The 27,057-nt window shown below is 36.5% G+C and overlaps 2 protein-coding genes across 3 annotated transcripts in view; one reads left to right on the top strand and one right to left on the bottom strand.

Moving 5' to 3' along the window:
• LOC123676855 overlaps positions 1-27,057 on the top strand; it is a 264,151-nt gene that overhangs the window by 176,493 nt on the left and 60,601 nt on the right. The gene's annotated exons all lie outside the window — the stretch shown is intronic.
• LOC123676852 lies at positions 18,566-20,669 on the bottom strand. 2 transcript variants are annotated; one of them, XM_045613108.1, is made up of 2 exons: positions 18,892-20,669; positions 18,566-18,809 (listed from the first exon to the last, which is right to left on the bottom strand). In XM_045613108.1, exons 1-2 carry the CDS (start codon positions 20,639-20,641, stop codon positions 18,703-18,705), a joined length of 1,857 nt encoding a protein of 618 aa, XP_045469064.1. In that variant the 5' UTR covers positions 20,642-20,669; the 3' UTR covers positions 18,566-18,702. The 2 variants fall into 2 exon arrangements, with proteins under 2 accessions (XP_045469064.1, XP_045469065.1); XM_045613109.1 differs by lacking the exon at positions 18,566-18,809 and having other exon boundaries at positions 19,031-19,125; positions 19,239-20,669.

Here is a 27,057-nt window from a genome sequence, read left to right as displayed (position 1 = left end):
CAACTGATCTTACATGTTCTGCCAGTGCACATATCTTTCTAGGATTCTTAATGTCGCTAATATGTTGAGTTATTCTTCTTTTAAGTTGTTGGGATGTTTGTCCGATATACACCTCATCACAATTTTGACAGGGTATTCTGTATACAACACAGCTTTTCTTATCAGTTTCTATCCTATCTTTCAAATTACTATAAAGTCTCTTTAATTTAAATTCAGTTCTAGGTATCACTTTGATGTTATCAGTTTTTAATAAGTTTATTAAGGATTTTGTCATTACATTAATCAGTGGAATGGAAGTAAATATAATTCTCTGATCTAAATTGGTGGATGCGATTTCATCGTTATTCTGTGGCTGTCCAGAATTCGATGAATTGTGTATCAATTTCTTTAAAAGGTTCTTGGGGTAACCATTCTCAAGCATCAACTGATATAATAGTTTCATATTCTTCTCCTTCAGAGTGGGGTGTGATATTCTTTGTATACGATTCTTCAATCCTGTAACCATATTGATTTTTTGTCTCTGAGGGTGGTTGGAAAAATAATGCAAGTATCTACCTGAGCTAGAGGGCTTTCTATACCAATCAAGAAACAGTGTATTGTCAGGTCTTCTAATGACTAGGGTATCTAGGAAAGGCACACTATTGTTATTTTCTAATTCTATGGTAAATTTTATAGACTCACTCTGTCTGTTGAACCTTTCAAGAGTGTAAGATGTCTTATCACTGGGAACTGCACAAATGATGTCATCTACATATTTTTTAATAAAAGGCATCTCAAAGGGGATATCTGTTAGGATGCCATCTAGGAGGAAATCCATCACTACCTCTGCAATGGAAGGGCTGAATTTAGACCCCATTGGGGAACCTAGTATTTGGTTGTAAAAATTACCTTGGAAGATGAAATAGTTGGAGTTGAAAAGAAATCTGATGATGTTGATGAAGTCTTCCTTAGGTATTGTGGTGTGGCTACTGATTGATTCCCATCTGTGTTGAATTGCAGACAGAGCTAATTCTAATGAAATATTGGTAAAGAGGGATACTACATCAAGGCTGATGAGGACATAATCTTCTGGCAGTTGGAATTCACTAATGAAGGTGGAAAAAGAGAAAGAATCTTCTACGTAATATCTGCCTCTAGAAACACTTAAATAACTTGAAATTATTTCAGATATATAACCTGATATCTTAGATGTTGGTGTATTCAAAGAGGAGATGATGGGTCTGAGGGAGAGAACAGGTTTATGGACTTTAGGTAGTCCATAAAATCTTGCAGGAATGGAGTTATAACTGTACAAGGATTTTCCTTGCATTTGGGAAATATGACCACTTGTTACCAATTTTTTAATCAATGTGTTACCTTTAGTTTGTATAGTAGTTGTTGGGTCTCTAGGTAGTCTTCTGTAATAGTCAAGATCATTGAGAATTCCATTAGATAGTTCTATGTATTGTGACTTGTCCATAATAACTGTTACGTTTCCTTTGTCTGATTGTAAAAATAAAAAGAATAGAAAGAGAAGTTGAACGACTGAAACTACTCATTCAGCATGCACTTCCTGAGGATATTACTAACCATTTTTTCTCTTATCAGAATAACAAGTACAATAGACAATTTGCATTGACGAAACAGAAAAATCTGGATAAGGTGAGAGCTTTGACAGATGCACAATTGGGAAAAGTCAGATCACAAGAAAGGTGGGTTAAAAATATAAGTGGAACAAATATCCCAGATAGAGTTCTAAAATTCTTGTCGCTGGGTCCTAAATTCAGCATTGACATTCCTATGAAAGAAATCTCTATTCCGAAACTTTTATCTGATGTTGAGAATGTTATCAACCTCAATGACTCCTTATCTCCTGATGCCAAGAACATAAAACGCGCCATGGCCACCAACATTATAACTAATAATATCAAACCTAATAAAGTTGTCAGAAATGTAGTACAGAGAGAATTTTATAATTGTAAAAGATATCTCAAAGAACATCCAGACTTACAGGTATTACAATCAGACAAAGGAAACGTAACAGTTATTATGGACAAGTCACAATACATAGAACTATCTAATGGAATTCTCAATGATCTTGACTATTACAGAAGACTACCTAGAGACCCAACAACTACTATACAAACTAAAGGTAACACATTGATTAAAAAATTGGTAACAAGTGGTCATATTTCCCAAATGCAAGGAAAATCCTTGTACAGTTATAACTCCATTCCTGCAAGATTTTATGGACTACCTAAAGTCCATAAACCTGTTCTCTCCCTCAGACCCATCATCTCCTCTTTGAATACACCAACATCTAAGATATCAGGTTATATATCTGAAATAATTTCAAGTTATTAATTCTTTCTCTTTTTCCACCTTCATTAGTGAATTCCAACTGCCAGAAGATTATGTCCTCATCAGCCTTGATGTAGTATCCCTCTTTACCAATATTTCATTAGAATTAGCTCTGTCTGCAATTCAACACAGATGGGAATCAATCAGTAGCCACACCACAATACCTAAGGAAGACTTCATCAACATCATCAGATTTCTTTTCAACTCCAACTATTTCATCTTCCAAGGTAATTTTTACAACCAAATACTAGGTTCCCCAATGGGGTCTAAATTCAGCCCTTCCATTGCAGAGGTAGTGATGGATTTCCTCCTAGATGGCATCCTAACAGATATCCCCTTTGAGATGCCTTTTATTAAAAAATATGTAGATGACATCATTTGTGCAGTTCCCAGTGATAAGACATCTTACACTCTTGAAAGGTTCAACAGACAGAGTGAGTCTATAAAATTTACCATAGAATTAGAAAATAACAATAGTGTGCCTTTCCTAGATACCCTAGTCATTAGAAGACCTGACAATACACTGTTTCTTGATTGGTATAGAAAGCCCTCTAGCTCAGGTAGATACTTGCATTATTTTTCCAACCACCCTCAGAGACAAAAAATCAATATGGTTACAGGATTGAAGAATCGTATACAAAGAATATCACACCCCACTCTGAAGGAGAAGAATATGAAACTATTATATCAGTTGATGCTTGAGAATGGTTACCCCAAGAACCTTTTAAAGAAATTGATACACAATTCATCGAATTCTGGACAGCCACAGAATAACGATGAAATCGCATCCACCAATTTAGATCAGAGAATTATATTTACTTCCATTCCACTGATTAATGTAATGACAAAATCCTTAATAAACTTATTAAAAACTGATAACATCAAAGTGATACCTAGAACTGAATTTAAATTAAAGAGACTTTATAGTAATTTGAAAGATAGGATAGAAACTGATAAGAAAAGCTGTGTTGTATACAGAATACCCTGTCAAAATTGTGATGAGGTGTATATCGGACAAACATCCCAACAACTTAAAAGAAGAATAACTCAACATATTAGCGACATTAAAGAGTTATTGCAACGCACAAATAAGCGATCTTTTATTACAGGATCTCTTATTTTGACATGTACTCATGCGCATTGAGTCAGATATTAAGGATTGTTTAAATCTAAATACAGGCCTCCCTTACTTTATTTAAATACAGGCGACCAACTTTTATTTAAGGATCTTTTATTTTGACAGATATCTGTTTATGCCGAATATTTACCGTCGTTATTCAGCAAGAACTAACCTATAAATATTTGTAGCTGTTTAGGTAAACAAAGTAATGAAGTGAACTTTTTGAGAAATTTGCATTTTATTTCTTGATTTTGGGCATCTGTGGAAATTTCATTCGAGAAAAAAAATGTGCTCTCAATAACGAATTTTTCAAGAACTTATACGATTCTCAACGAAACATATTTAATTTGAACCTACATACTAAAAGAATTAAAAATAATACTGATAAATCCTGAATTTTATTAGAAATAAGAATTTTCCTATATGTGTAATGTAGTATTGTTAAAGCATAGTATAAGGAATTCCTTCTACTATGGTTAAAGAATGCTACTGCATACTGAATAATATTTTTTTTATATTGAATATAAATAATTCATTCTGTAATATGGACACACCAATGGGATTGTTTTGAAAGAAAAATAATAAACTTGTTACCTAAGTACTTTTTTATATATTGAATCAATATAGCATAAAAAAAGCAAATCACAATGCAAAACCAAATTAATTATCAGTGATGTTATTATAAAATTATACGTTACGTACACTTTTTTCAAAATTATTGTAGGAAAAAGTACAAAAATACATAACATAATTCTGTTAAACAAAATAATCTTCCAATACTGGTGGTTTCACATAAAAAGAAATACTTGATTGACTTCCATTCAAACTTGATGATACTTCGTCAACAAATTTCTCTAATAGTTCCATCGATAAAACCCCAGTAGTTTGGTACAGCTCCTCCCATATTACGAATTGGTAGACTAAAAACGAATTAAGGTAATATAATATATAATAATTTAAGTTTAATCCAGCTAATAGCTTACCTGTACATATAGCTGATAACTATTTCTATAAAGCCACTTATGTGCATTCAAATTATCTTAGAAGTGTCCATGATTTTCCACAATGAAGATTGCAGTTATAAAAATAAACTTCGATAATGATTGCGATACTTGTAGTAAAAATTTTCCAAGTCAACTAGTCGATTTGTTTGAATTGGTTTTGATATATTTTCTACACCAACTGTATCTATTATGAAAAATCAATTCCTCAATAATGGTCCCAGCTAAAATTGCTAACGCTATTTGTTCTTTCATTTTCGATTTTGAACTTTTACCAAATGAATTATTTTATTTATCAGAATCCAAAATAAAGGTGACAAAATATAAATATGTCAAATTTAAAGATCTGTCACTTTACTGACTTTCGTTAAAAGCACTTTGCAATAGTTCACTTTTAACGTCCACGATAGAGGATCCTTTATTACAGGATCCTTTAATAAAAGATCGCTTATTTGTGCGTTGCAATAACTCTCTATTAAGAATCCTAGAAAGATATGTGCACTGGCAGAACATGTAAGATCAGTTGACCATCGAATGGACTATGATTCGGTGACAGTCTTGGAGTGCGAGGAGAATATGAGAAAAAGATGTTTCCTGGAGATGATTCACATTAAGCGACATGAAAATTCCATGAACTACAGAAAGGATATAGAGAACATTAGCAACATTTATTCATATCTGATACATTCAAACCAACTTAGTGAGAGTGAGTTGTTGATCTCAAGTTCTATGTTCTCCAATGTCAGTTGAAGATCTATGATATTCTATGAACCCGACCTAACCCCTTTCGTTTTTTACGCAGTTGTCAGATGGATGAAGAAAGTTTTTCAAAAATAAGTTTTCAAGAGAATAAGGAAGTGTGTGATATAAAAAAGAGACGTTATTGTATTAGAGACTATTTTGTGTTCAAGTTAATTAATAATTTTTCCTCCAAATCTGTATAAGATTCAGTGCAACTTAAGATCTGGTAACTCTTCGCATTTCGGTGCGTTTTAACATGTTGTCTTTTCTGCAATGTTTGTGTTATATTTGTATGTTGTTTGTTTTATAGAAGTCCTGAAGAAGATCCCAACCAAGGATCGAAACGTCGACTGATGAAATAAAGAAGTTAGTAACAATTGAAGTTTTCCAACACCCCTTAAACCATTGTTTATTAATTACTTTAGGAAATTATCACATTTTGTATATTAGCATGGGGTTTTATGCTGAAATCCGTGTACGGTATGGAAGGGAAATGTCATCGACCTTAAAATCTTGGTCATCTAATAACATCAAGTTGGCAGCATTGCGGAATCGCAGAGTGTTCCTGTTGGAGTGTTAAAGGCTTGGTTTACATCCTAAACACATGACCAATAACTTCTGTCAATTATATGGATCTGTGACAGACGAGGTGTCGTCCAGACAAGCAGTGAACATGGAGAACAAGGTACTTAACATGTTCTTAAAATTTGAAATTACAGTAACAATAACAAAAATAAAAAGAATAGAAAGAGAAGTTGAACGACTGAAACTACTCATTCAGCATGCACTTCCTGAGGATATTACTAACCATTTTTTCTCTTATCAGAATAACAAGTACAATAGACAATTTGCATTGACGAAACAGAAAAATCTGGATAAGGTGAGAGCTTTGACAGATGCACAATTGGGAAAAGTCAGATCACAAGAAAGGTGGGTTAAAAATATAAGTGGAACAAATATCCCAGATAGAGTTCTAAAATTCTTGTCGCTGGGTCCTAAATTCAGCATTGACATTCCTATGAAAGAAATCTCTATTCCGAAACTTTTATCTGATGTTGAGAATGTTATCAACCTCAATGACTCCTTATCTCCTGATGCCAAGAACATAAAACGCGCCATGGCCACCAACATTATAACTAATAATATCAAACCTAATAAAGTTGTCAGAAATGTAGTACAGAGAGAATTTTATAATTGTAAAAGATATCTCAAAGAACATCCAGACTTACAGGTATTACAATCAGACAAAGGAAACGTAACAGTTATTATGGACAAGTCACAATACATAGAACTATCTAATGGAATTCTCAATGATCTTGACTATTACAGAAGACTACCTAGAGACCCAACAACTACTATACAAACTAAAGGTAACACATTGATTAAAAAATTGGTAACAAGTGGTCATATTTCCCAAATGCAAGGAAAATCCTTGTACAGTTATAACTCCATTCCTGCAAGATTTTATGGACTACCTAAAGTCCATAAACCTGTTCTCTCCCTCAGACCCATCATCTCCTCTTTGAATACACCAACATCTAAGATATCAGGTTATATATCTGAAATAATTTCAAGTTATTTAAGTGTTTCTAGAGGCAGATATTACGTAGAAGATTCTTTCTCTTTTTCCACCTTCATTAGTGAATTCCAACTGCCAGAAGATTATGTCCTCATCAGCCTTGATGTAGTATCCCTCTTTACCAATATTTCATTAGAATTAGCTCTGTCTGCAATTCAACACAGATGGGAATCAATCAGTAGCCACACCACAATTCCTAAGGAAGACTTCATCAACATCATCAGATTTCTTTTCAACTCCAACTATTTCATCTTCCAAGGTAATTTTTACAACCAAATACTAGGTTCCCCAATGGGGTCTAAATTCAGCCCTTCCATTGCAGAGGTAGTGATGGATTTCCTCCTAGATGGCATCCTAACAGATATCCCCTTTGAGATGCCTTTTATTAAAAAATATGTAGATGACATCATTTGTGCAGTTCCCAGTGATAAGACATCTTACACTCTTGAAAGGTTCAACAGACAGAGTGAGTCTATAAAATTTACCATAGAATTAGAAAATAACAATAGTGTGCCTTTCCTAGATACCCTAGTCATTAGAAGACCTGACAATACACTGTTTCTTGATTGGTATAGAAAGCCCTCTAGCTCAGGTAGATACTTGCATTATTTTTCCAACCACCCTCAGAGACAAAAAATCAATATGGTTACAGGATTGAAGAATCGTATACAAAGAATATCACACCCCACTCTGAAGGAGAAGAATATGAAACTATTATATCAGTTGATGCTTGAGAATGGTTACCCCAAGAACCTTTTAAAGAAATTGATACACAATTCATCGAATTCTGGACAGCCACAGAATAACGATGAAATCGCATCCACCAATTTAGATCAGAGAATTATATTTACTTCCATTCCACTGATTAATGTAATGACAAAATCCTTAATAAACTTATTAAAAACTGATAACATCAAAGTGATACCTAGAACTGAATTTAAATTAAAGAGACTTTATAGTAATTTGAAAGATAGGATAGAAACTGATAAGAAAAGCTGTGTTGTATACAGAATACCCTGTCAAAATTGTGATGAGGTGTATATCGGACAAACATCCCAACAACTTAAAAGAAGAATAACTCAACATATTAGCGACATTAAAAATCCTAGAAAGATATGTGCACTGGCAGAACATGTAAGATCAGTTGACCATCGAATGGACTATGATTCGGTGACAGTCTTGGAGTGCGAGGAGAATATGAGAAAAAGATGTTTCCTGGAGATGATTCACATTAAGCGACATGAAAATTCCATGAACTACAGAAAGGATATAGAGAACATTAGCAACATTTATTCATATCTGATACATTCAAACCAACTTAGTGAGAGTGAGTTGTTGATCTCAAGTTCTATGTTCTCCAATGTCAGTTGAAGATCTATGATATTCTATGAACCCGACCTAACCCCTTTCGTTTTTTACGCAGTTGTCAGATGGATGAAGAAAGTTTTTCAAAAATAAGTTTTCAAGAGAATAAGGAAGTGTGTGATATAAAAAAGAGACGTTATTGTATTAGAGACTATTTTGTGTTCAAGTTAATTAATAATTTTTCCTCCAAATCTGTATAAGATTCAGTGCAACTTAAGATCTGGTAACTCTTCGCATTTCGGTGCGTTTTAACATGTTGTCTTTTCTGCAATGTTTGTGTTATATTTGTATGTTGTTTGTTTTATAGAAGTCCTGAAGAAGATCCCAACCAAGGATCGAAACGTCGACTGATGAAATAAAGAAGTTAGTAACAATTGAAGTTTTCCAACACCCCTTAAACCATTGTTTATTAATTACTTTAGGAAATTATCACATTTTGTATATTAGCATGGGGTTTTATGCTGAAATCCGTGTACGGTATGGAAGGGAAATGTCATCGACCTTAAAATCTTGGTCATCTAATAACATCAAGTTGGCAGCATTGCGGAATCGCAGAGTGTTCCTGTTGGAGTGTAAAAGGCTTGGTTTACATCCTAAACACATGACCAATAACTTCTGTCAATTATATGGATCTGTGACAGACGAGGTGTCGTCCAGACAAGCAGTGAACATGGAGAACAAGGTACTTAACATGTTCTTAAAATTTGAAATTACAGTAACAATAACAAAAATAAAAAGAATAGAAAGAGAAGTTGAACGACTGAAACTACTCATTCAGCATGCACTTCCTGAGGATATTACTAACCATTTTTTCTCTTATCAGAATAACAAGTACAATAGACAATTTGCATTGACGAAACAGAAAAATCTGGATAAGGTGAGAGCTTTGACAGATGCACAATTGGAAAAAGTCAGATCACAAGAAAGGTGGGTTAAAAATATAAGTGGAACAAATATCCCAGATAGAGTTCTAAAATTCTTGTCGCTGGGCCCTAAATTCAGCATTGACATTCCTATGAAAGAAATCTCTATTCCGAAACTTTTATCTGATGTTGAGAATGTTATCAACCTCAATGACTCCTTATCTCCTGATGCCAAGAACATAAAACGCGCCATGGCCACCAACATTATAACTAATAATATCAAACCTAATAAAGTTGTCAGAAATGTAGTACAGAGAGAATTTTATAATTGTAAAAGATATCTCAAAGAACATCCAGACTTACAGGTATTACAATCAGACAAAGGAAACGTAACAGTTATTATGGACAAGTCACAATACATAGAACTATCTAATGAAATTCTCAATGATCTTGACTATTACAGAAGACTACCTAGAGACCCAACAACTACTATACAAACTAAAGGTAACACATTGATTAAAAAATTGGTAACAAGTGGTCATATTTCCCAAATGCGAGGAAAATCCTTGTACAGTTATAACTCCATTCCTGCAAGATTTTATGGACTACCTAAAGTCCATAAACCTGTTCTCTCCCTCAGACCCATCATCTCCTCTTTGAATACACCAACATCTAAGATATCAGGTTATATATCTGAAATAATTTCAAGTTATTTAAGTGTTTCTAGAGGCAGATATTACGTAGAAGATTCTTTCTCTTTTTCCACCTTCATTAGTGAATTCCAACTGCCAGAAGATTATGTCCTCATCAGCCTTGATGTAGTATCCCTCTTTACCAATATTTCATTAGAATTAGCTCTGTCTGCAATTCAACACAGATGGGAATCAATCAGTAGCCACACCACAATACCTAAGGAAGACTTCATCAACATCATCAGATTTCTTTTCAACTCCAACTATTTCATCTTCCAAGGTAATTTTTACAACCAAATACTAGGTTCCCCAATGGGGTCTAAATTCAGCCCTTCCATTGCAGAGGTAGTGATGGATTTCCTCCTAGATGGCATCCTAACAGATATCCCCTTTGAGATGCCTTTTATTAAAAAATATGTAGATGACATCATTTGTGCAGTTCCCAGTGATAAGACATCTTACACTCTTGAAAGGTTCAACAGACAGAGTGAGTCTATAAAATTTACCATAGAATTAGAAAATAACAATAGTGTGCCTTTCCTAGATACCCTAGTCATTAGAAGACCTGACAATACACTGATTCTTGATTGGTATAGAAAGCCCTCTAGCTCAGGTAGATACTTGCATTATTTTTCCAACCACCCTCAGAGACAAAAAATCAATATGGTTACAGGATTGAAGAATCGTATACAAAGAATATCACACCCCACTCTGAAGGAGAAGAATATGAAACTATTATATCAGTTGATGCTTGAGAATGGTTACCCCAAGAACCTTTTAAAGAAATTGATACACAATTCATCGAATTCTGGACAGCCACAGAATAACGATGAAATCGCATCCACCAATTTAGATCAGAGAATTATATTTACTTCCATTCCACTGATTAATGTAATGACAAAATCCTTAATAAACTTATTAAAAACTGATAACATCAAAGTGATACCTAGAACTGAATTTAAATTAAAGAGACTTTATAGTAATTTGAAAGATAGGATAGAAACTGATAAGAAAAGCTGTGTTGTATACAGAATACCCTGTCAAAATTGTGATGAGGTGTATATCGGACAAACATCCCAACAACTTAAAAGAAGAATAACTCAACATATTAGCGACATTAAGAATCCTAGAAAGATATGTGCACTGGCAGAACATGTAAGATCAGTTGACCATCGAATGGACTATGATTCGGTGACAGTCTTGGAGTGCGAGGAGAATATGAGAAAAAGATGTTTCCTGGAGATGATTCACATTAAGCGACATGAAAATTCCATGAACTACAGAAAGGATATAGAGAACATTAGCAACATTTATTCATATCTGATACATTCAAACCAACTTAGTGAGAGTGAGTTGTTGATCTCAAGTTCTATGTTCTCCAATGTCAGTTGAAGATCTATGATATTCTATGAACCCGACCTAACCCCTTTCGTTTTTTACGCAGTTGTCAGATGGATGAAGAAAGTTTTTCAAAAATAAGTTTTCAAGAGAATAAGGAAGTGTGTGATATAAAAAAGAGACGTTATTGTATTAGAGACTATTTTGTGTTCAAGTTAATTAATAATTTTTCCTCCAAATCTGTATAAGATTCAGTGCAACTTAAGATCTGGTAACTCTTCGCATTTCGGTGCGTTTTAACATGTTGTCTCTTCTGCAATGTTTGTGTTATATTTGTATGTTGTTTGTTTTATAGAAGTCCTGAAGAAGATCCCAACCAAGGATCGAAACGTCGACTGATGAAATAAAGAAGTTAGTAACAATTGAAGTTTTCCAACACCCCTTAAACCATTGTTTATTAATTACTTTAGGAAATTATCACATTTTGTATATATATTTTTTTTTTTTTTTTTTTTTTTTTTTTCACCTTTCCGGGAATTACGAGATACCACCGAACTCTCAGAGCCAAAGTGGAATCAAGAGCTATGATATATATATATATATATATATATATATATATATATATATATATATATATATATATATATATATATATATATATATATATATATATATATATATATATATATATATATATATATATATATATATATATATATATAGTGAGATAAATTATTTGCCGAATAAAGTAAGGAGGTGTGGTTGGGTATCTAGGCAATTTAGAAAAGATCAACAGTCTATAGTCTATTCATCTATATTTCGAACCAATATGCGGTTCTTCTTCAGGATGCTAAAAAAATTACACAAATTACAAAGTTGTAAAAACAGCAATCTATGCTTACATCTGACTGGACAGTGTTATTTAAGATGATAAGTGCAGCTATAATAGGTCTTCTACTCATAAAATTCAATAAAAATACAATAATCGTAGAAATATCAGAAACGTTGCCGTAATGCATATGTCAATTTTAAAGGTTAAAACTCACAGAACAGGGGAACATAGAGAAAACAACAATTCACAAAGTGACATAAAGTCATGTTTGTCTAGATGGCCTACGATCTAAGGATAACAAATAACTATATACAACACTTGTAATGAATGTGAATAATAATTCACAATGAGTACGGGCTCATTGAAAGGATATTCAACAAATTCCCGGTTCTATCCCAGTAGAGTGAACGCAAACGAAGTCGTTGTCACCCCTCACATTTTATTAGGCATTAAATCCTTCATCCTGGCTTAAGATAAACACCCCAGGGTAGTTGGCACTGTTGATATCCCACGATACAACAAGTAGGTTCCAATTTCACACGATTAGTACAGGATGTCAAAGGCAATAAAAATGTAGTCGTAAAAAAAAAACTCTAGGGAGGTTTAAATCGCCCAAAACTCCGAACATAAAAATCTGTTCTATTCGGAGGGGACCACCCGCGTCCAACAAAATGGTTTCCAATTTAGGCGGTACCAACGGAACAACCCCATGTCAATAGTACATAACATGGGGTGGAACCAATAATCTAGGTACATAAGGACAATCACTCTGATTGGGCGAAAGAAAAAAAAAGATAGACGCTTAGAAAAATTTGGTAGAAGGAGGGTGACGATTATTCAACGATAAAAACAACAGTTTTCAATTCGGTAGTCAGTTAGAAGCTCGAGGGTAGAGAGTAAAAGTTAGAAGTTCGAGGGTAGAGAGTAAAAGTTCGGGGTTCGGTTGGAAGGTGGGACCAAAAGGGGAATTTGGTTTCGGAGTGAAGTTCGATTCTAAGTTGAATAAAGTTCAAGTCGGTTTGCGGGAACGGTTTTCAGGAAAGTTACAGATAGGGAATTTGTTGAAAGATTTATTTGAACAGTGATTGTGATATCCAGGGTAAGGACATTTAATTTAATTTTATATATATTGGTTGATGATTTGTCTCCTCATAAAAAAATTTACCAAAATAGTCCAAGATTGTCGAAGGTTATAATTTTTTCTTATTTTTTTTGTCATAGGCTAGTGATGTGCAAATTTTATTGATTGTATTTTTTTCTCATGAATTATTTCAATATTATTAAACTTTGTTATCCAATAATACTTGGTCTCATTCAGTGAAACACCTCCTAGAAAAAGATCAAAAATAAGACTTATCCTAGTGCATAAGCCGGACGCACGAAAGGTTCTTTCGTAAAAGAGAAATTGAGTTAATTTCAACATAACTATACTGGCTGGAACTATTAGAAAGCCGCTCTTCTAATAAGTTCCTATTTAAACATTAACACCCAAGAACAGGCCAGTTCATTACAATGGTGACAGCGGTGCGATCTATTTTGATCTTTTTCTGAAAAAAACTCTGAGGACTCACGTTTGGTATTTTTTTTTGAGTTAATTAATAATACAGATTTATTTCCAGGGGAAATTTGATTCCCAAGTGATTAATAGTTCAGATTTATTTAAGGAAATATTGTTTGGCGAGGAGCAGTAAGAGGATTACGAGATCGGTGTACATGAATTTGTTGTATGCATTGATATAATTTTTTTTATGAGAAAATTTGAGTAGAAATTTTATTCCTTATTATTCTACTAGAAATTTTGTACTAAGAAAATAATTTTGTTTGTTTATACAGGTTAGCTCAGAAAACACTTACAATGTTCCCGACGGTTAGCACTAACTCTACGGCGAATACAAGTAGTTTATCGCAAATTCCATTTAGATACCCTTTAGGAATGATCGCAACAACTTTAGATGATTTTTCAGGCAAGGACTCAACCAGATATTTCGAAATATTTGAGCTTAGGTCAAAATTAGACGGGTGGAGTGAAAATGAGACGTTGACACTGCTTAAATTGAAACTCGTAGGGGACGCGTATAATTTTTTTAAATCCGATATCACGTTGAATTTTTTATCATATGCGGAATTGAAAGTTAGATTTCTTCAGAAATTCACTTCAGTTAGGTTGCCTTGGGAAAATCAATGGAATTTGAATAATTGTTTTCAGAGACAGGACGAAGACGTGTCATCTTTTTGCACTAGATTGCGAACTATAGGGACGGAACTGTTAAGTGAAGATTTGGCCGGAGCAACGAAGGATGAGGAATCGGGTATAAGAAAGAAAAATAGGGACTTCATTTTGAATCAATTCAAAATTGGCTTACGTAAAGACGTTATGAGGGAAGTCGGTATGTTTTTATTACGCGAAGAAAATTTAGATTTGGAAAAAGCGGAGGAACTTGTAAGATTGCAAGAAACGTCTCATAAAATGTTGCAAGGAAGATTATCTACAAGAAATATATCGACAGTTAATTTCGGAGTAATATGTCAATTTTGCGGAGAAGTAGGTCATTCGGCAAAGGAATGTAGAAGTACTTGGGCAAATTGGAGGAACGTTCAACAAAACGTCGAAAAAGGCTGTTATTCTTGTGGCAAACCGGGCCATTTCGCGAGGGAATGTCGGACTTTTGGGAGATCGGAACGAATAAATCAGGTAGTATGTTTTTCCTGCAAACGGACAGGACACTGGTCGAGAGAATGTCCAACGAAAAATTGGAGAGAAACCCAATATCATAATAATCATCATTGTCAAGGGAATAAAGAGTTAAAGATCGGAAATATCAGGAGAGTTTACCTTGATCAAAATAAGTCGGAAGAAATACCGAAAAATGAAATAACGGAAATCCAGGAGAGTGAACCTCGCATTGAGAAGAGGAGCGCGCAAGCGGCCGAAAAAATAAATGACGATATTTTGACAAAATCAAATGAGGTTAGGGAACTTGAGGTGGAGACGCAGTATAGAGACCTCGAAAATTCGAAAATGAGAGAAGTAAGGGTTTGCGGTATTACACAGGAGAATATAACGGATTTCGAGAAACAGGGATCGACTTTCAGAAAAGTGAGGAAATATGAAAAGTTGAGAGACTTTGAGCTCGGGCCAGTTGATTCAGTCGTGAAGGCAAAGAAAAAGCGGAAAAATGATATCACTTCAGAAACAGGGGTTGTCATTCCGGTTTGTTCGGAAGCATTAATACCGGCAGAATTGAAGGGCAATTCGGAAACCAACAACTTATTCGGTGAAACATTGAAAAGTGAAGTTTACGACCGAATGTACGAAAATACAGGGGTTGCAAAATCCGCACGGGTTATAAGGTTTAATAAAAATGTAGTAGACCCTCAGTTCAATGTGGGAGATTTAGTTTATTTGAGGAAAATGAGCACGAAAAAGGGGTTGTCTTACAAGTCATTGAAAAACTGGGGTGGGCCGTATAGGTTAACCGAAATAATTGGTCCCGTGACGTGTAGAGTAAGAAAATGCGGAGGAAGAGAGGAACAAGTTGTTCATGTAAATAGATTGAAAACGTACACTGCACGAGGTAATGAAATGAAGGAAAAACTAGAAAAACGCGTGGGATCGGGATATACGGACCTAGATACGGATTCAGATGAAGAACGGAAAGAAATAGAAAAATTCCCCCCGTTTTTGATCCCCACTTGGACAAACCAGTATGAGGATCAGGGGGAAAGCGAAGAAGAATCGGTAGAAGTAGTTGAAATTCCTGTTCGACGATGTTCAAATAGAGTAAGACGCCCACCAGATCGATGGGGCTACTACTAACGGCGAAAGACAGCCTCAGATACCGTGAGAATTTTTTCGTTTTATTGTAGTTTTTTTTGGGTTAAGTTTAAGTTAGGATTAATTTAGTTTGATAGAGTAAGATAGGATAACTTCGCGATGGGTAACGTGGGGAAAATCTTAGAGATAGATATGACCTTCAGGAGATGTGAATCGGTTCCTGCCTTTTCGTAGATTCCAGGGACTCGCTGACTCAGAGAGCGACAACCTGATTAAGGTACCCCTTCTGGGTTTCGGATATTTTGAAGAATTCAATTGATATTAAAGATTTACCATTTTTCTTGGAAAAAGGAAAAAAAAAAACATTGTGATCGCTGAAGGACATCCCTCGCCTGCAGTTCAAAAGTGAGCACAATGTTTTATTGTTTAGTAGCAATGGGTGGAATGTTCTATTGGATGTGTAATGTTTTGTGTATTTCATTTTAATTTGATTATTGTATATTTCAACGAACCTTGTTGAGAGGTTTCTTGTGCCCTGTTGTAATTTATATAGGGAGTTCGAGGAAGAAGAAATCAACCGTCTTGAAGAAGGACCAAATCGTAGTTAAGGGAATAACCTTCCTCCCAAAGGTGTGTGTCTACCGCGAATAGTATATGTGCGGAAGATTACAATTAATTAACGTCATTTTTCGATGTGTCCAAGCGACAATGAACTACAGTTTGAGTTAAACACCTGAGAAGTATAGACAGTTGTGTTGAGGAACCAGGCGAAAGGGTTAAGTTAGAGGCTATGGAAGAAGTTGTTCAGTTGTTCATTAGTGAGATGAAGAGAAGAAAGTCAGCGAAAAACTGAGGATGCAGAAGAAGTTTACACAAACCGTAACTTCGTACAAATCCGACCAATATATACACGACGAATACTGAAGAAGACATCAAGATGCCAAGACAATCGTCAAGATTGACACCGAGCAAAACCATCGAACTAGAACAACATTTCATCGTACTTTAACTACACCCTAATGTATGAAGGAGCAGACTACAAGTCTTACGCTCAAGAAGTGAATCGCGAAATACAGACAATATTTGTAATGATGGTGCGAATTTCACGAATTATTGCGTTACATTAAGGACAAGTGACACTATGTCCCTTACCTATCCTTGGAGGTTATTCCTGAAGCAAAGTTTGGGTCCTGGAGAAAACACTTGGAGCTGGCGTGACGACATCAGTATGCGCCGAGAAAATGTAGTAAAATTCCGACAGTGAACTCACACAACTCCATGTTCGACACAGTGAAGTGATCAAGGAAAGAATTTTACAAGAATGATCGATAAATCTTGTCTTTAATTTTAGGTTGTAGATTTTTGATTTTGTTGTTGAAGATTTTTGAATTCGATATGTAGTAAGGGAAAAGAACATACCACCTTAGTGATAAGAGATTTTTTTTTGAGGGATAAATTTCAGATATGTTGATTCACCTTTTTTTTATATATGTTGGAGAATGCTTGATTGCTATTGCATTATTATAGGTATACACTTATTGGATATATGCATGTGTTCGAGGGATGATAAATTTTGGATTATTGATGGTAGTAAGGGAAAAGTTATGACAACCGATGTCAAAACTTTTTCAAAGGGGAAAGTAATGTAATGAATGTGAATAATAATTCACAATGAGTACGGGCTCATTGAAAGGATATTCAACAAATTCCCGGTTCTATCCCAGTAGAGTGAACGCAAACGAAGTCGTTGTCACCCCTCACATTTTATTAGGCATTAAATCCTTCATCCTGGCTTAAGATAAACACCCCAGGGTAGTTGGCACTGTTGATATCCCACGATACAACAAGTAGGTTCCAATTTCACACGATTAGTACAGGATGTCAAAGGCAATAAAAATGTAGTCGTAAAAAAAAAACTCTAGGGAGGTTTAAATCGCCCAAAACTCCGAACATAAAAATCTGTTCTATTCGGAGGGGACCACCCGCGTCCAACAAAATGGTTTCCAATTTAGGCGGTACCAACGGAACAACCCCATGTCAATAGTACATAACATGGGGTGGAACCAATAATCTAGGTACATAAGGACAATCACTCTGATTGGGCGAAAGAAAAAAAAAGATAGACGCTTAGAAAAATTTGGTAGAAGGAGGGTGACGATTATTCAACGATAAAAACAACAGTTTTCAATTCGGTAGTCAGTTAGAAGCTCGAGGGTAGAGAGTAAAAGTTAGAAGTTCGAGGGTAGAGAGTAAAAGTTCGGGGTTCGGTTGGAAGGTGGGACCAAAAGGGGAATTTGGTTTCGGAGTGAAGTTCGATTCTAAGTTGAATAAAGTTCAAGTCGGTTTGCGGGAACGGTTTTCAGGAAAGTTACAGATAGGGAATTTGTTGAAAGATTTATTTGAACAGTGATTGTGATATCCAGGGTAAGGACATTTAATTTAATTTTATATATATTGGTTGATGATTTGTCTCCTCATAAAAAAATTTACCAAAATAGTCCAAGATTGTCGAAGGTTATAATTTTTTCTTATTTTTTTTGTCATAGGCTAGTGATGTGCAAATTTTATTGATTGTATTTTTTTCTCATGAATTATTTCAATATTATTAAACTTTGTTATCCAATAATACTTGGTCTCATTCAGTGAAACACCTCCTAGAAAAAGATCAAAAATAAGACTTATCCTAGTGCATAAGCCGGACGCACGAAAGGTTCTTTCGTAAAAGAGAAATTGAGTTAATTTCAACATAACTATACTGGCTGGAACTATTAGAAAGCCGCTCTTCTAATAAGTTCCTATTTAAACATTAACACCCAAGAACAGGCCAGTTCATTACACACTTAAATTCTTCAAGTCAGTCTTCTTATTTATATTATTTTCATTTTCATTTATAAAACACATTTCAAGGAAACTTCTTTTATTATAGTTAGAATTGGTACATAATATTTCAACTTCATCAAACTTAAAATGGTGGTCTAGAGAGGACGAATGGCTAGCTAATGCACATCTATCAGGTCGTAATCTGGCGTCACTCTTATGTATTGAGATACGTCTTTTCAAACATTGTGATGTCTGTCCAACATACACAGACTCACAGTTCTCACATGGAATGCGATAAACCACGTCAGATCTAGACATGGTGTGGATCCTATCTTTAGTTTGGCTGAAAAGAACGCCTACTACTAAAGGATTGTACTTCGCAATTTTTATGTTCTCAATTTCTTTTAGAATTTTGGTCAATTTACCTGTTAATGGTGGAATGAGGGGCAGGCTTACATATTTGTCATGTGTGGCAGGTTCGACTAATGTCGATGTTCTTATTTGTGGGACCTCGTCGACTTGGTCAGAAGTTAGAGAATGCAGACATCTGTTCAAAAACATCTTAGGGTAACCATTGTTCTCAAAGATCTTAAGCAACTTTTCTTCACTGTTATGAAGAAAGTCTGGATGGCAGATTTTCTTAATTCTACGAAACATACCTTTAATTAAGTTAGTTTTCATAGCCCAAGAATGGTTGGAACTATAATGTATATAGCGACCTGAAGAGGTCGGTTTTTGGTACCAATCCAATTTTACAATGTTACCTGCACACCTGATAGCTTTGGTGTCAAGGAATGGGACACCATTTTCAGTTTCTTCTTCTGCAGTAAACTTAATGTGTGGGTCGTAGTTATTGAAAACTGCCAAAGTCGTAGCAGTCCTGTCTTCGGGAATAGCAAGGAGAAGGTCATCAACATATTGATAGGTAATCGGCACCTGGAAGGGCAGTAGAGGAATGCAATATTTCAAAAGCACTGACATGACTATATTAGCCAAAATGGGACTGATTTTACTCCCCATTGCACAGCCAAAGATTTGTGAAATGAAGGAACCCTTGAAAACGAAATAGCTGGACTCAAACAAAAACTTTATGATTATTAGAAAAAGTGATATATCTATGGTTGTGACCTGACTTACTCTGGACCATTCCTGTTGGATAATTTGTATAACTAGCTCTAGTGAAATATTTGTGAATAAACTGACAGCATCTAAGGAAATGAGTTTATACCCTTGGGGTAATATAAAGTTATTAATTTTGGAAGCAAATTGGAAAGAGTCAGCTATGGTATAATCATGGAAATCTGAGAATGCTTCTGTGAGAATCTGTGTCATAAATTGACTGAGTTCAACTGACGCTGAGCCAATTGTGGAGACGATGGGCCTCAATGGGATGTCTGCTTTGTGTACTTTAGGAAGTCCATATATTCTTGGTGGAATCGCTTTATAGGTGGTTAATTTTCTGGCCATGGAAGCATCAATAAAACCTTTGTCTTTCAGTTGTTTGACAATTTTGTTGTTTTTACATTGAAATTCATTGGTAGGGTCTCTCCTTAATTGTTTGTAAACTGACGAGTCTTGTAGAAGCTGGTTCATTTTCTGTTCATACTGTTCTGTGGAAAGTATTACTGTGATGTTACCTTTGTCAGCAGGAGTGATAACCAAGTCATCGTGTGTCTTGACAAATCTTCTAGCATTGGTCAAAAGGTAGTGCTCAAAGTTATGTGTCATCTTTGAATTGTGCACGAAGTTGGTAATAGCATTAGTGCATTTAGCTCTCAAGATATTCTGCCTGGTGATAGGAGCCAAGTTGATTATGTTCTCTACATCTGCCACAATATTCTTGATAGGTATGTCTTTAACAGGAAGGGGAGCCACACCAAATTTAGGTCCCAGACTCAAGATAACCTTAACTTCTGTGGGAATCTGTGTAGTAGTGAGATTGCAAAGCCATTCATCTCTGATTTGGATGGACTGGATTTTTCGTTTTTTTAGTGCAAGGAACTTCTTTTCAAGAAGCTTCTTGTTGTTGGAAAATACTTTCTTGTATGATCGGTTCTGTGAAATGTAAAATCGTTCAAGGATGTTAGTTGGAACGAGTACCAACAATTCAGTTTTCAGGTATTCCAAAGTGGAAGAAAAATTGTTGATTTTCTTTATGGTGAAGGAAATCTCCATGTTAAGAATTCTGGTAGATATTTTTTTGTTAAAAAGACTAACCTTTCTGTTGTTTTCGGCATCATCTGATAAGAGGTTGGTCAAACATTTGATGTTCTGGACGATATGTCTGGGTAAAATACCGGTCGTTCTGCAATGGAGCAAGAAGTTTCTTCTACAAGCCAACTTCGCCAATATATATATACAGGGTGTTTCCTAAACATGCGGCAAAAATTCAGGGGGTTGTTCCTTGGACTATTCTAAGAATATTTTGTCCTTTGATGATTTTTGAAGAACCTATTTGTTTCGAAGGTATAGGGGAAACAAAATTTCAGATAATAACATTTTATTATGAAAAATTACATGAAAATTCAACTCAACCTACAAGAACTGTTGAAAATGACCACCTCTTATAGCGATTCATAATAGTCAAAGATAAAATGTTAATTGCTAATACATCACAAAACGAATTCAAATGAAAACCGTGTTTAATCTGTATTCCTTTACCATCTGCACTTATCAATTTTTAGTCGAAAAACTGGCCGTTTTTAGTAATTGGAATGTTGTTAAACAAATTTAAAAATAAATTGTACCTACTTAGTAAACACAGTGCGGTACGCATTTTTATTTAAACTATTATTAATTTTAAAAATATGAAAAATGTTGTTCGCCCTGTATCTTCGAAACAAAGAGGTTTTTCAAAAATCATCCAAGGACAAAACATGCTTAAAATAGTCCAAGGAACAACCCCCTGAATTTTTGCCGCATGTTTAGGAAACACCCTGTATATATATATATATATATATATATATATATATATATATATATATATATATATATATATATATATATATATATATATATATATATATATATATATATATATATATATCCCGGAAAGGTGATTGCAAAAAAAAATATATATATATATATATATATATATATATATATATACACAGCTCACTTGAGGTTAGCACCCTCTGTGAGTTTGAAACAATTAGCTCCCATTACAAGAAGTAATAGAAAACAGGGCGGCGGAGAGCCTCAGGTCGGCTCTCCTCGGAACCGTCTGGATGTTCGACCTGTTGGGGACGGATGTGGAGCAAGCGGCGCACCACCCCGAGACGGCACCGCAAGGCCAAGCTACGTTACTCTGCAAAGAGTGAGCTCGGGAAACTTGAGTGAGCAAAATGCTCACTCCGTTACGAGTAGGAGACGAGATCGGCGCACACGCTGGACGTGTGAAGAAAACTGTATTTTGATGCGTGCGCACTATATTGCTCTAGACCTGGTTGAACGGTCCACTAGAAAATACAGACAGGCCTTGCTTGAGACCTGGGAAGAAATGTGTCCAAACAGACCTTCGTATGCTCAGTTATTGTCAAATAGAGTGAGATGGATGCTGAAGGGCGAAAAACTATCTCGTGCTGAAATGGAAAACATCAGAGTTAGCTGCTATCCACAAGAACAGTGCTCTCAAGCAGAAGGAAATAATAGTCGTAGATCACTGCTGAGAGTAAGGCACAGCGGGCTTTTCGTGAGAAATGAACAGACTGAGACGATTGAACAACAATTTCTTCAGAATCTCATGAAATTTTCGGGTATAAATCCCGAGAGTAGACCGAAAATACCACGGCTGCAGCACTCAAAACAGGTTTTGGAGACGGTTAAATGTCTCAATTCAGTGCTTTCTGGACATCTGGAAAATGTTGACACACTCATTGGGCTGGTGGATATTGTGTATGCCGGAGCTGCTACAATCTGTGAAATGCATGGGGAGAGAGTAGGTGAACACAAAGCTAGAAGACTGGCTGCTCCTCCTCCTTGGAAGAGACGTCTAGAAGAAAAAATTGTTTCATTGAGGAAGAAAATAGGAAAACTCCATACTTACCTGAAATCACCAAATCCATCAAGCAGGATCATCAAAGCTGCCAGAAAAACGGCTTCCGAGTTCAAGATCAAACGGAAGGACCCAAATTACCTAAAAAAAAATCTCAGTGCTCTGCGATCATCTGAAACAAAAGATAAAAGCATTAGGCAGTCGCATACACCGGTACAATGAAAGAGTTAAAAGACACAAGAATAATAAGATGGTTTTTCAAAATCAAAAGAAATTTTTCAGAGACCTCGAGGAAAATAGTACTGGGAAAAGTAGCCAACTTCAACTTAAGTCAGCTGAAAAGTTTTGGAATGAAGTGTGGTCTAAGAAAACCACATACGACGAGAATATTCCTTGGATACAAGAAGCTACATCCAAAATCCCAGTAGTCAAAATGGATGAAATTTACATCACGGGATCTGATGTTGCAGACGTCTTGAGAGGATCCAATAACTGGGCAACCCCAGGTTGCGACTACCTGCACAATTATTGGTGGAAGCACTTCACCAATGTTCACGAAGTTCTGTCAATACTACTAGGAAGATCTTTATCAGATCCCAACCTAATTCCAAACTTCTTCACTCAGGGCCAAACATATTTAATTCCGAAGGGTGGAGATCCTGCAAACCCTCAAAATTACCGCCCAATTACATGTCTCCCTACAGTGTATAAAATATTGACAGCTATTATCACGAAACACGTAAACAAACACCTACGAACAAACAATCTCATGGCTCCAGAACAGGGTGGTGGGCGAATTAAAACAAAAGGCTCCAAGGAGCTCCTGGTTATTGACTACATAATCACTAAACAGGCACGTAAGAAACTGAGGAATATCTCAGTCGCGTGGGTAGACTATCACAAAGCGTTTGACTCGGTACCTCACTCCTGGCTGCTAAGGGTTCTCGAAATTCATGGCATCGATAAGGGAATCATCAATCTCTTGGACTTCCTAATGTGTACCTGGAGAACCTCCCTCTCTGTCCGTGTTGGAGATGAGATAAAAAAGTCAAACAACATCGAGATAAATCGAGGTGTTTTTCAGGGCGATACTCTCAGTGCTGTCTGGTTCTGTATGGCACTCAATCCTCTGAGCATGCTACTCAAGAACACAAAATACGGATACATCATTGACAAGCCTAGACAAATCCGAGTTAATCATAGTTTGTATATAGATGATCTCAAATTAAATGGAGCCAACTCTGATCAGCTGAGAAGACTTCTAGAAATGGTCTCGCAGTTCAGTGACTCTATCGGTATGAGTTTTGGGATTGAAAAGTGTGCGACCCTGGACGTGATACGCGGAAAAATCCAAAACGAAAGGCTTGCAACGACGTTGATGAATCAGACAGTCATACCATCTTTGGGCGTAGGAGATTCATACAAGTATTTGGGAGTCCAGCAAGCTTTGGATATTCAGACATCGGAAATGAAGAAAATTTATAAGCAAAGATTGATCAAAAGAATAACAATCCTTCTGAAGTCGAAATTGAATGCTCGATCACATTTTACTGCCATTAATATCTGGGCAATGCCCACAATAACATACTCATTTGGGATTTTGACTTGGTCGACAACGGAACTGAAGGAAATGGATAGAGCGATAAGATCCCTACTGACACAATCTGGAGTACACCATCCCCACTCATCGGTGATCCGCCTGTACCTGCCACGCCATCAAGGGGGCCGGGGCTTGCTCAGCTTGGAGGATGTCCACAAGTAAAATATAAAATCATTACGGAAGTATTTCCTTGAAAGAAACTCACCATTTTTCCGGGCAATCCGTGAAGCGGACCAACATCTGTCGGCTCTAAGACTCTCAGAACCAGACGTTCAATGTTCTGATCGATCAATGGAGCAGCTTATTGAAGAATGGAATGCTAAAGCATTACATGGAAGATATCCTGGATGCCTGAAAAAAGAGGAAGTTAATAGGGTGGAGTCATTGACTTACCTGAGAGCCGGATACTTGTATCCAGAAACCGAAGGTAGGCTCCTGGCAATACAGGATCAGGTAATGCCAACCAGGATGTACCAGAAACACATCGCTAAGCTGGACATTCCCTCCGACCGCTGTCGCAAATGTCTCCGGGCTCCTGAGACGATACAACATATAACATCTTCCTGTCCCATCTTGGCACCAAGAGAGTATCTTGAGAGACATAATTCCATGGCAAGAATCTACCATCAGAAGATAGCACTGAATTTGGGTTTGCTCCGGGATGAAACCCCAAACCATCTATATGCCCCGAAAACTCTGATGGAAAATGCGAGATATAAACTCTACTGGGACTCTGCATTAGTAACGGACAGAAATGTGATGCATAATAGACCCGACATCACACTTTTCGACAATCAAAGAAAAACGTGTATGTTGTTGGAGTTCACAATCCAGGCAGATGACAACATTACAAGAGCATACACTGAGAAAATTACGAAGTACGGTGATCTGGCATTTCAGCTAAAGGAGATGTATGACCTGAAAAAAATTAGTATTCTTCCATTAATAATATCAACTAATGGAATGGTGGAAGCGCACTTAACTGAGAACACAAAACGATTGTGTCTGCAACCTGATGTTGTCTCTACCTCCCAGAAGCAGGTCATCTTAAGTACAACCCGAATTGTTAGGAAGTTTCTGCAAGGTTTCTGAGCATGGTGTTAACTTTGATGAATCATCCAGTTAATGTCAGATATCCCTTATAGGTGATAATTAAAAAAAAAAATATATATATATATATAATATATATATATATATATATATATATATATATATATATATACGCAGGGGGGCGAAAGCCTTCGGGGAGTGACGTCCCCGCGTGCCCGAGTTAACCAGTGAAAAAGGTTAGCAGCCTCTTCGCTGTGAAAAAGTGATTGCTTTCGATAGACGAAACAGAGCCTCGGATGATCCCTCCGGTGTTGGGATTGCGCCTGGAGGCTTGTTGACACAGTCCCTAGCAGATGAGTGCGGATCGAGTGGCGCCTCTCTGCGAACAGGTACCACAAGGCCACGCACCCGTAGAAGGAACACCCAGGGAGTCGGCTTGGGTCCAGTGAGAGGTAGTTCTATAGAACACCAATCCGTGGATCCCGCCCAAACCCGCAGCAGGGTGAGGCAGCATTGGACCAGGGAGATGAATATTGGTCTCATCAATGCCTACTATCAGGTCACAGAAGGAGAAACGAAAACGAAAAAGTACGCTGACCAATTAGCTAGCAGATGGGCGGAAAACCATCCTGACAAACTATTCACCGGGAAACATCTAATTGCGCAGATTAAAAATATCAAAGTACGAAAACTGATTGCTCCGGATGAACTTGAATCCCTCAAAGCAGAAGCAATACAGCGCTCCCCCACAGCTAATGCTCGCACCATCAGAAGAAGCTTACAGAGAAGGAGTTCGATTAGACCACAGGAGTTGAGATTCAGTGAAAGCGACAGAAATGACCAGATTCCAAGTATGAACGAAGCGGATGAAGCATCCGATGGAATACTCGCAATCCTCCAAGAAACCAGCATCAACTGGGAGGGGACGGCAATGGGATCAAGACCGAAAATCTGCAGAATGAAAGGCAACCCTGAAACAAAAAATATGATGCAAGCCATAGATGCCACCCTGAAGAGTATGATCGAGACATCGGTCGATCTGGAACAACTGTGTCACGTAGTCTATTGTGCAGCCATCACGGCTAATAAAATTCAACAGATAACACCAAAAACTGTAAGACCTAGTAACAAGCAAAACAACAAACCTCCATGGGAAAAAAGACTCGAGGATAAAATAAAGGAATTGCGGAAAGAAATAGGAACTCTAACTGCTTACCTTCGCGAACAAACACCGAGCAAAAGACTTGAGAAAAAAACACGGGCTTACTCTAAAAAAGCTAAATTGAAAAAGACTGCATCCAATTACCGCACAAGCCTAAAATCCCACTCGGAGAAGCTCAAACAGAAGGTGGCGGCAATGGGGAATAGATTACGGCGGTATCACAAAAGAACCCTGAGACATCGACAAAATAACATGTTTTCGAAAAACCAGAGAGAATTCTACAGGAGTCTGGGAGAACCAGCGGAGGGAGCAGAACCCCCATCTTCCGACAGCATGCAAGGGTACTGGTCCCAAGTATGGTCTCAAAGTTCAAAACACAACGACAGTGCTCCTTGGATCAGAGCCGAAAAGGAGAATCTAAGAACGTTGCCGGAAATGCAGACAGTGTGTGTCACGGAAGAGAATGTAAGCGAAACAGTGAGAAGAATGAAAAACTGGTCATCACCTGGGATTGACGGAATCCATAATTACTGGTGGAGGTCATTGCCGTCAACTCACGGAACACTGTCGCGGCTCATTCAGAGGGCACTCGAAAACCCAAGCATCATCCCCCCATATTTTACCTAGGGAATCACTTACATGATTCATAAGAAAGGAGACCCATCGAACCCTGAAAACTATCGACCCATTACATGCCTACCAACAGTATACAAAATTCTGACTTCCATCATATCTCACAAAATAGAAATTCATCTCAAAAGGAACAATATTATGGCTTGGGAGCA

The sequence above is a fragment of the Harmonia axyridis genome, chromosome 3, assembly GCF_914767665.1.
Source record: "Harmonia axyridis chromosome 3, icHarAxyr1.1, whole genome shotgun sequence".
In the NCBI taxonomy this organism is placed as follows: domain Eukaryota; kingdom Metazoa; phylum Arthropoda; class Insecta; order Coleoptera; family Coccinellidae; genus Harmonia; species Harmonia axyridis.
Note: the sequence above shows the minus strand (reverse complement) of the source record. Positions and strands in the feature narration are given on the sequence as shown.

Bases quoted from the DNA above. Each gene is read 5' to 3' on its own strand.
- LOC123676852 (XM_045613108.1), bottom strand. From the start codon at position 20,641: ATGGAGATTTCCTTCACCATAAAGAAAATCAACAATTTTTCTTCCACT. The intron at 18,810-18,891 runs GTAAATTGACCA...CGTTCTTTTCAG, and splicing joins CCTCATTCCACCATTAACAG to CCAAACTAAAGATAGGATCC.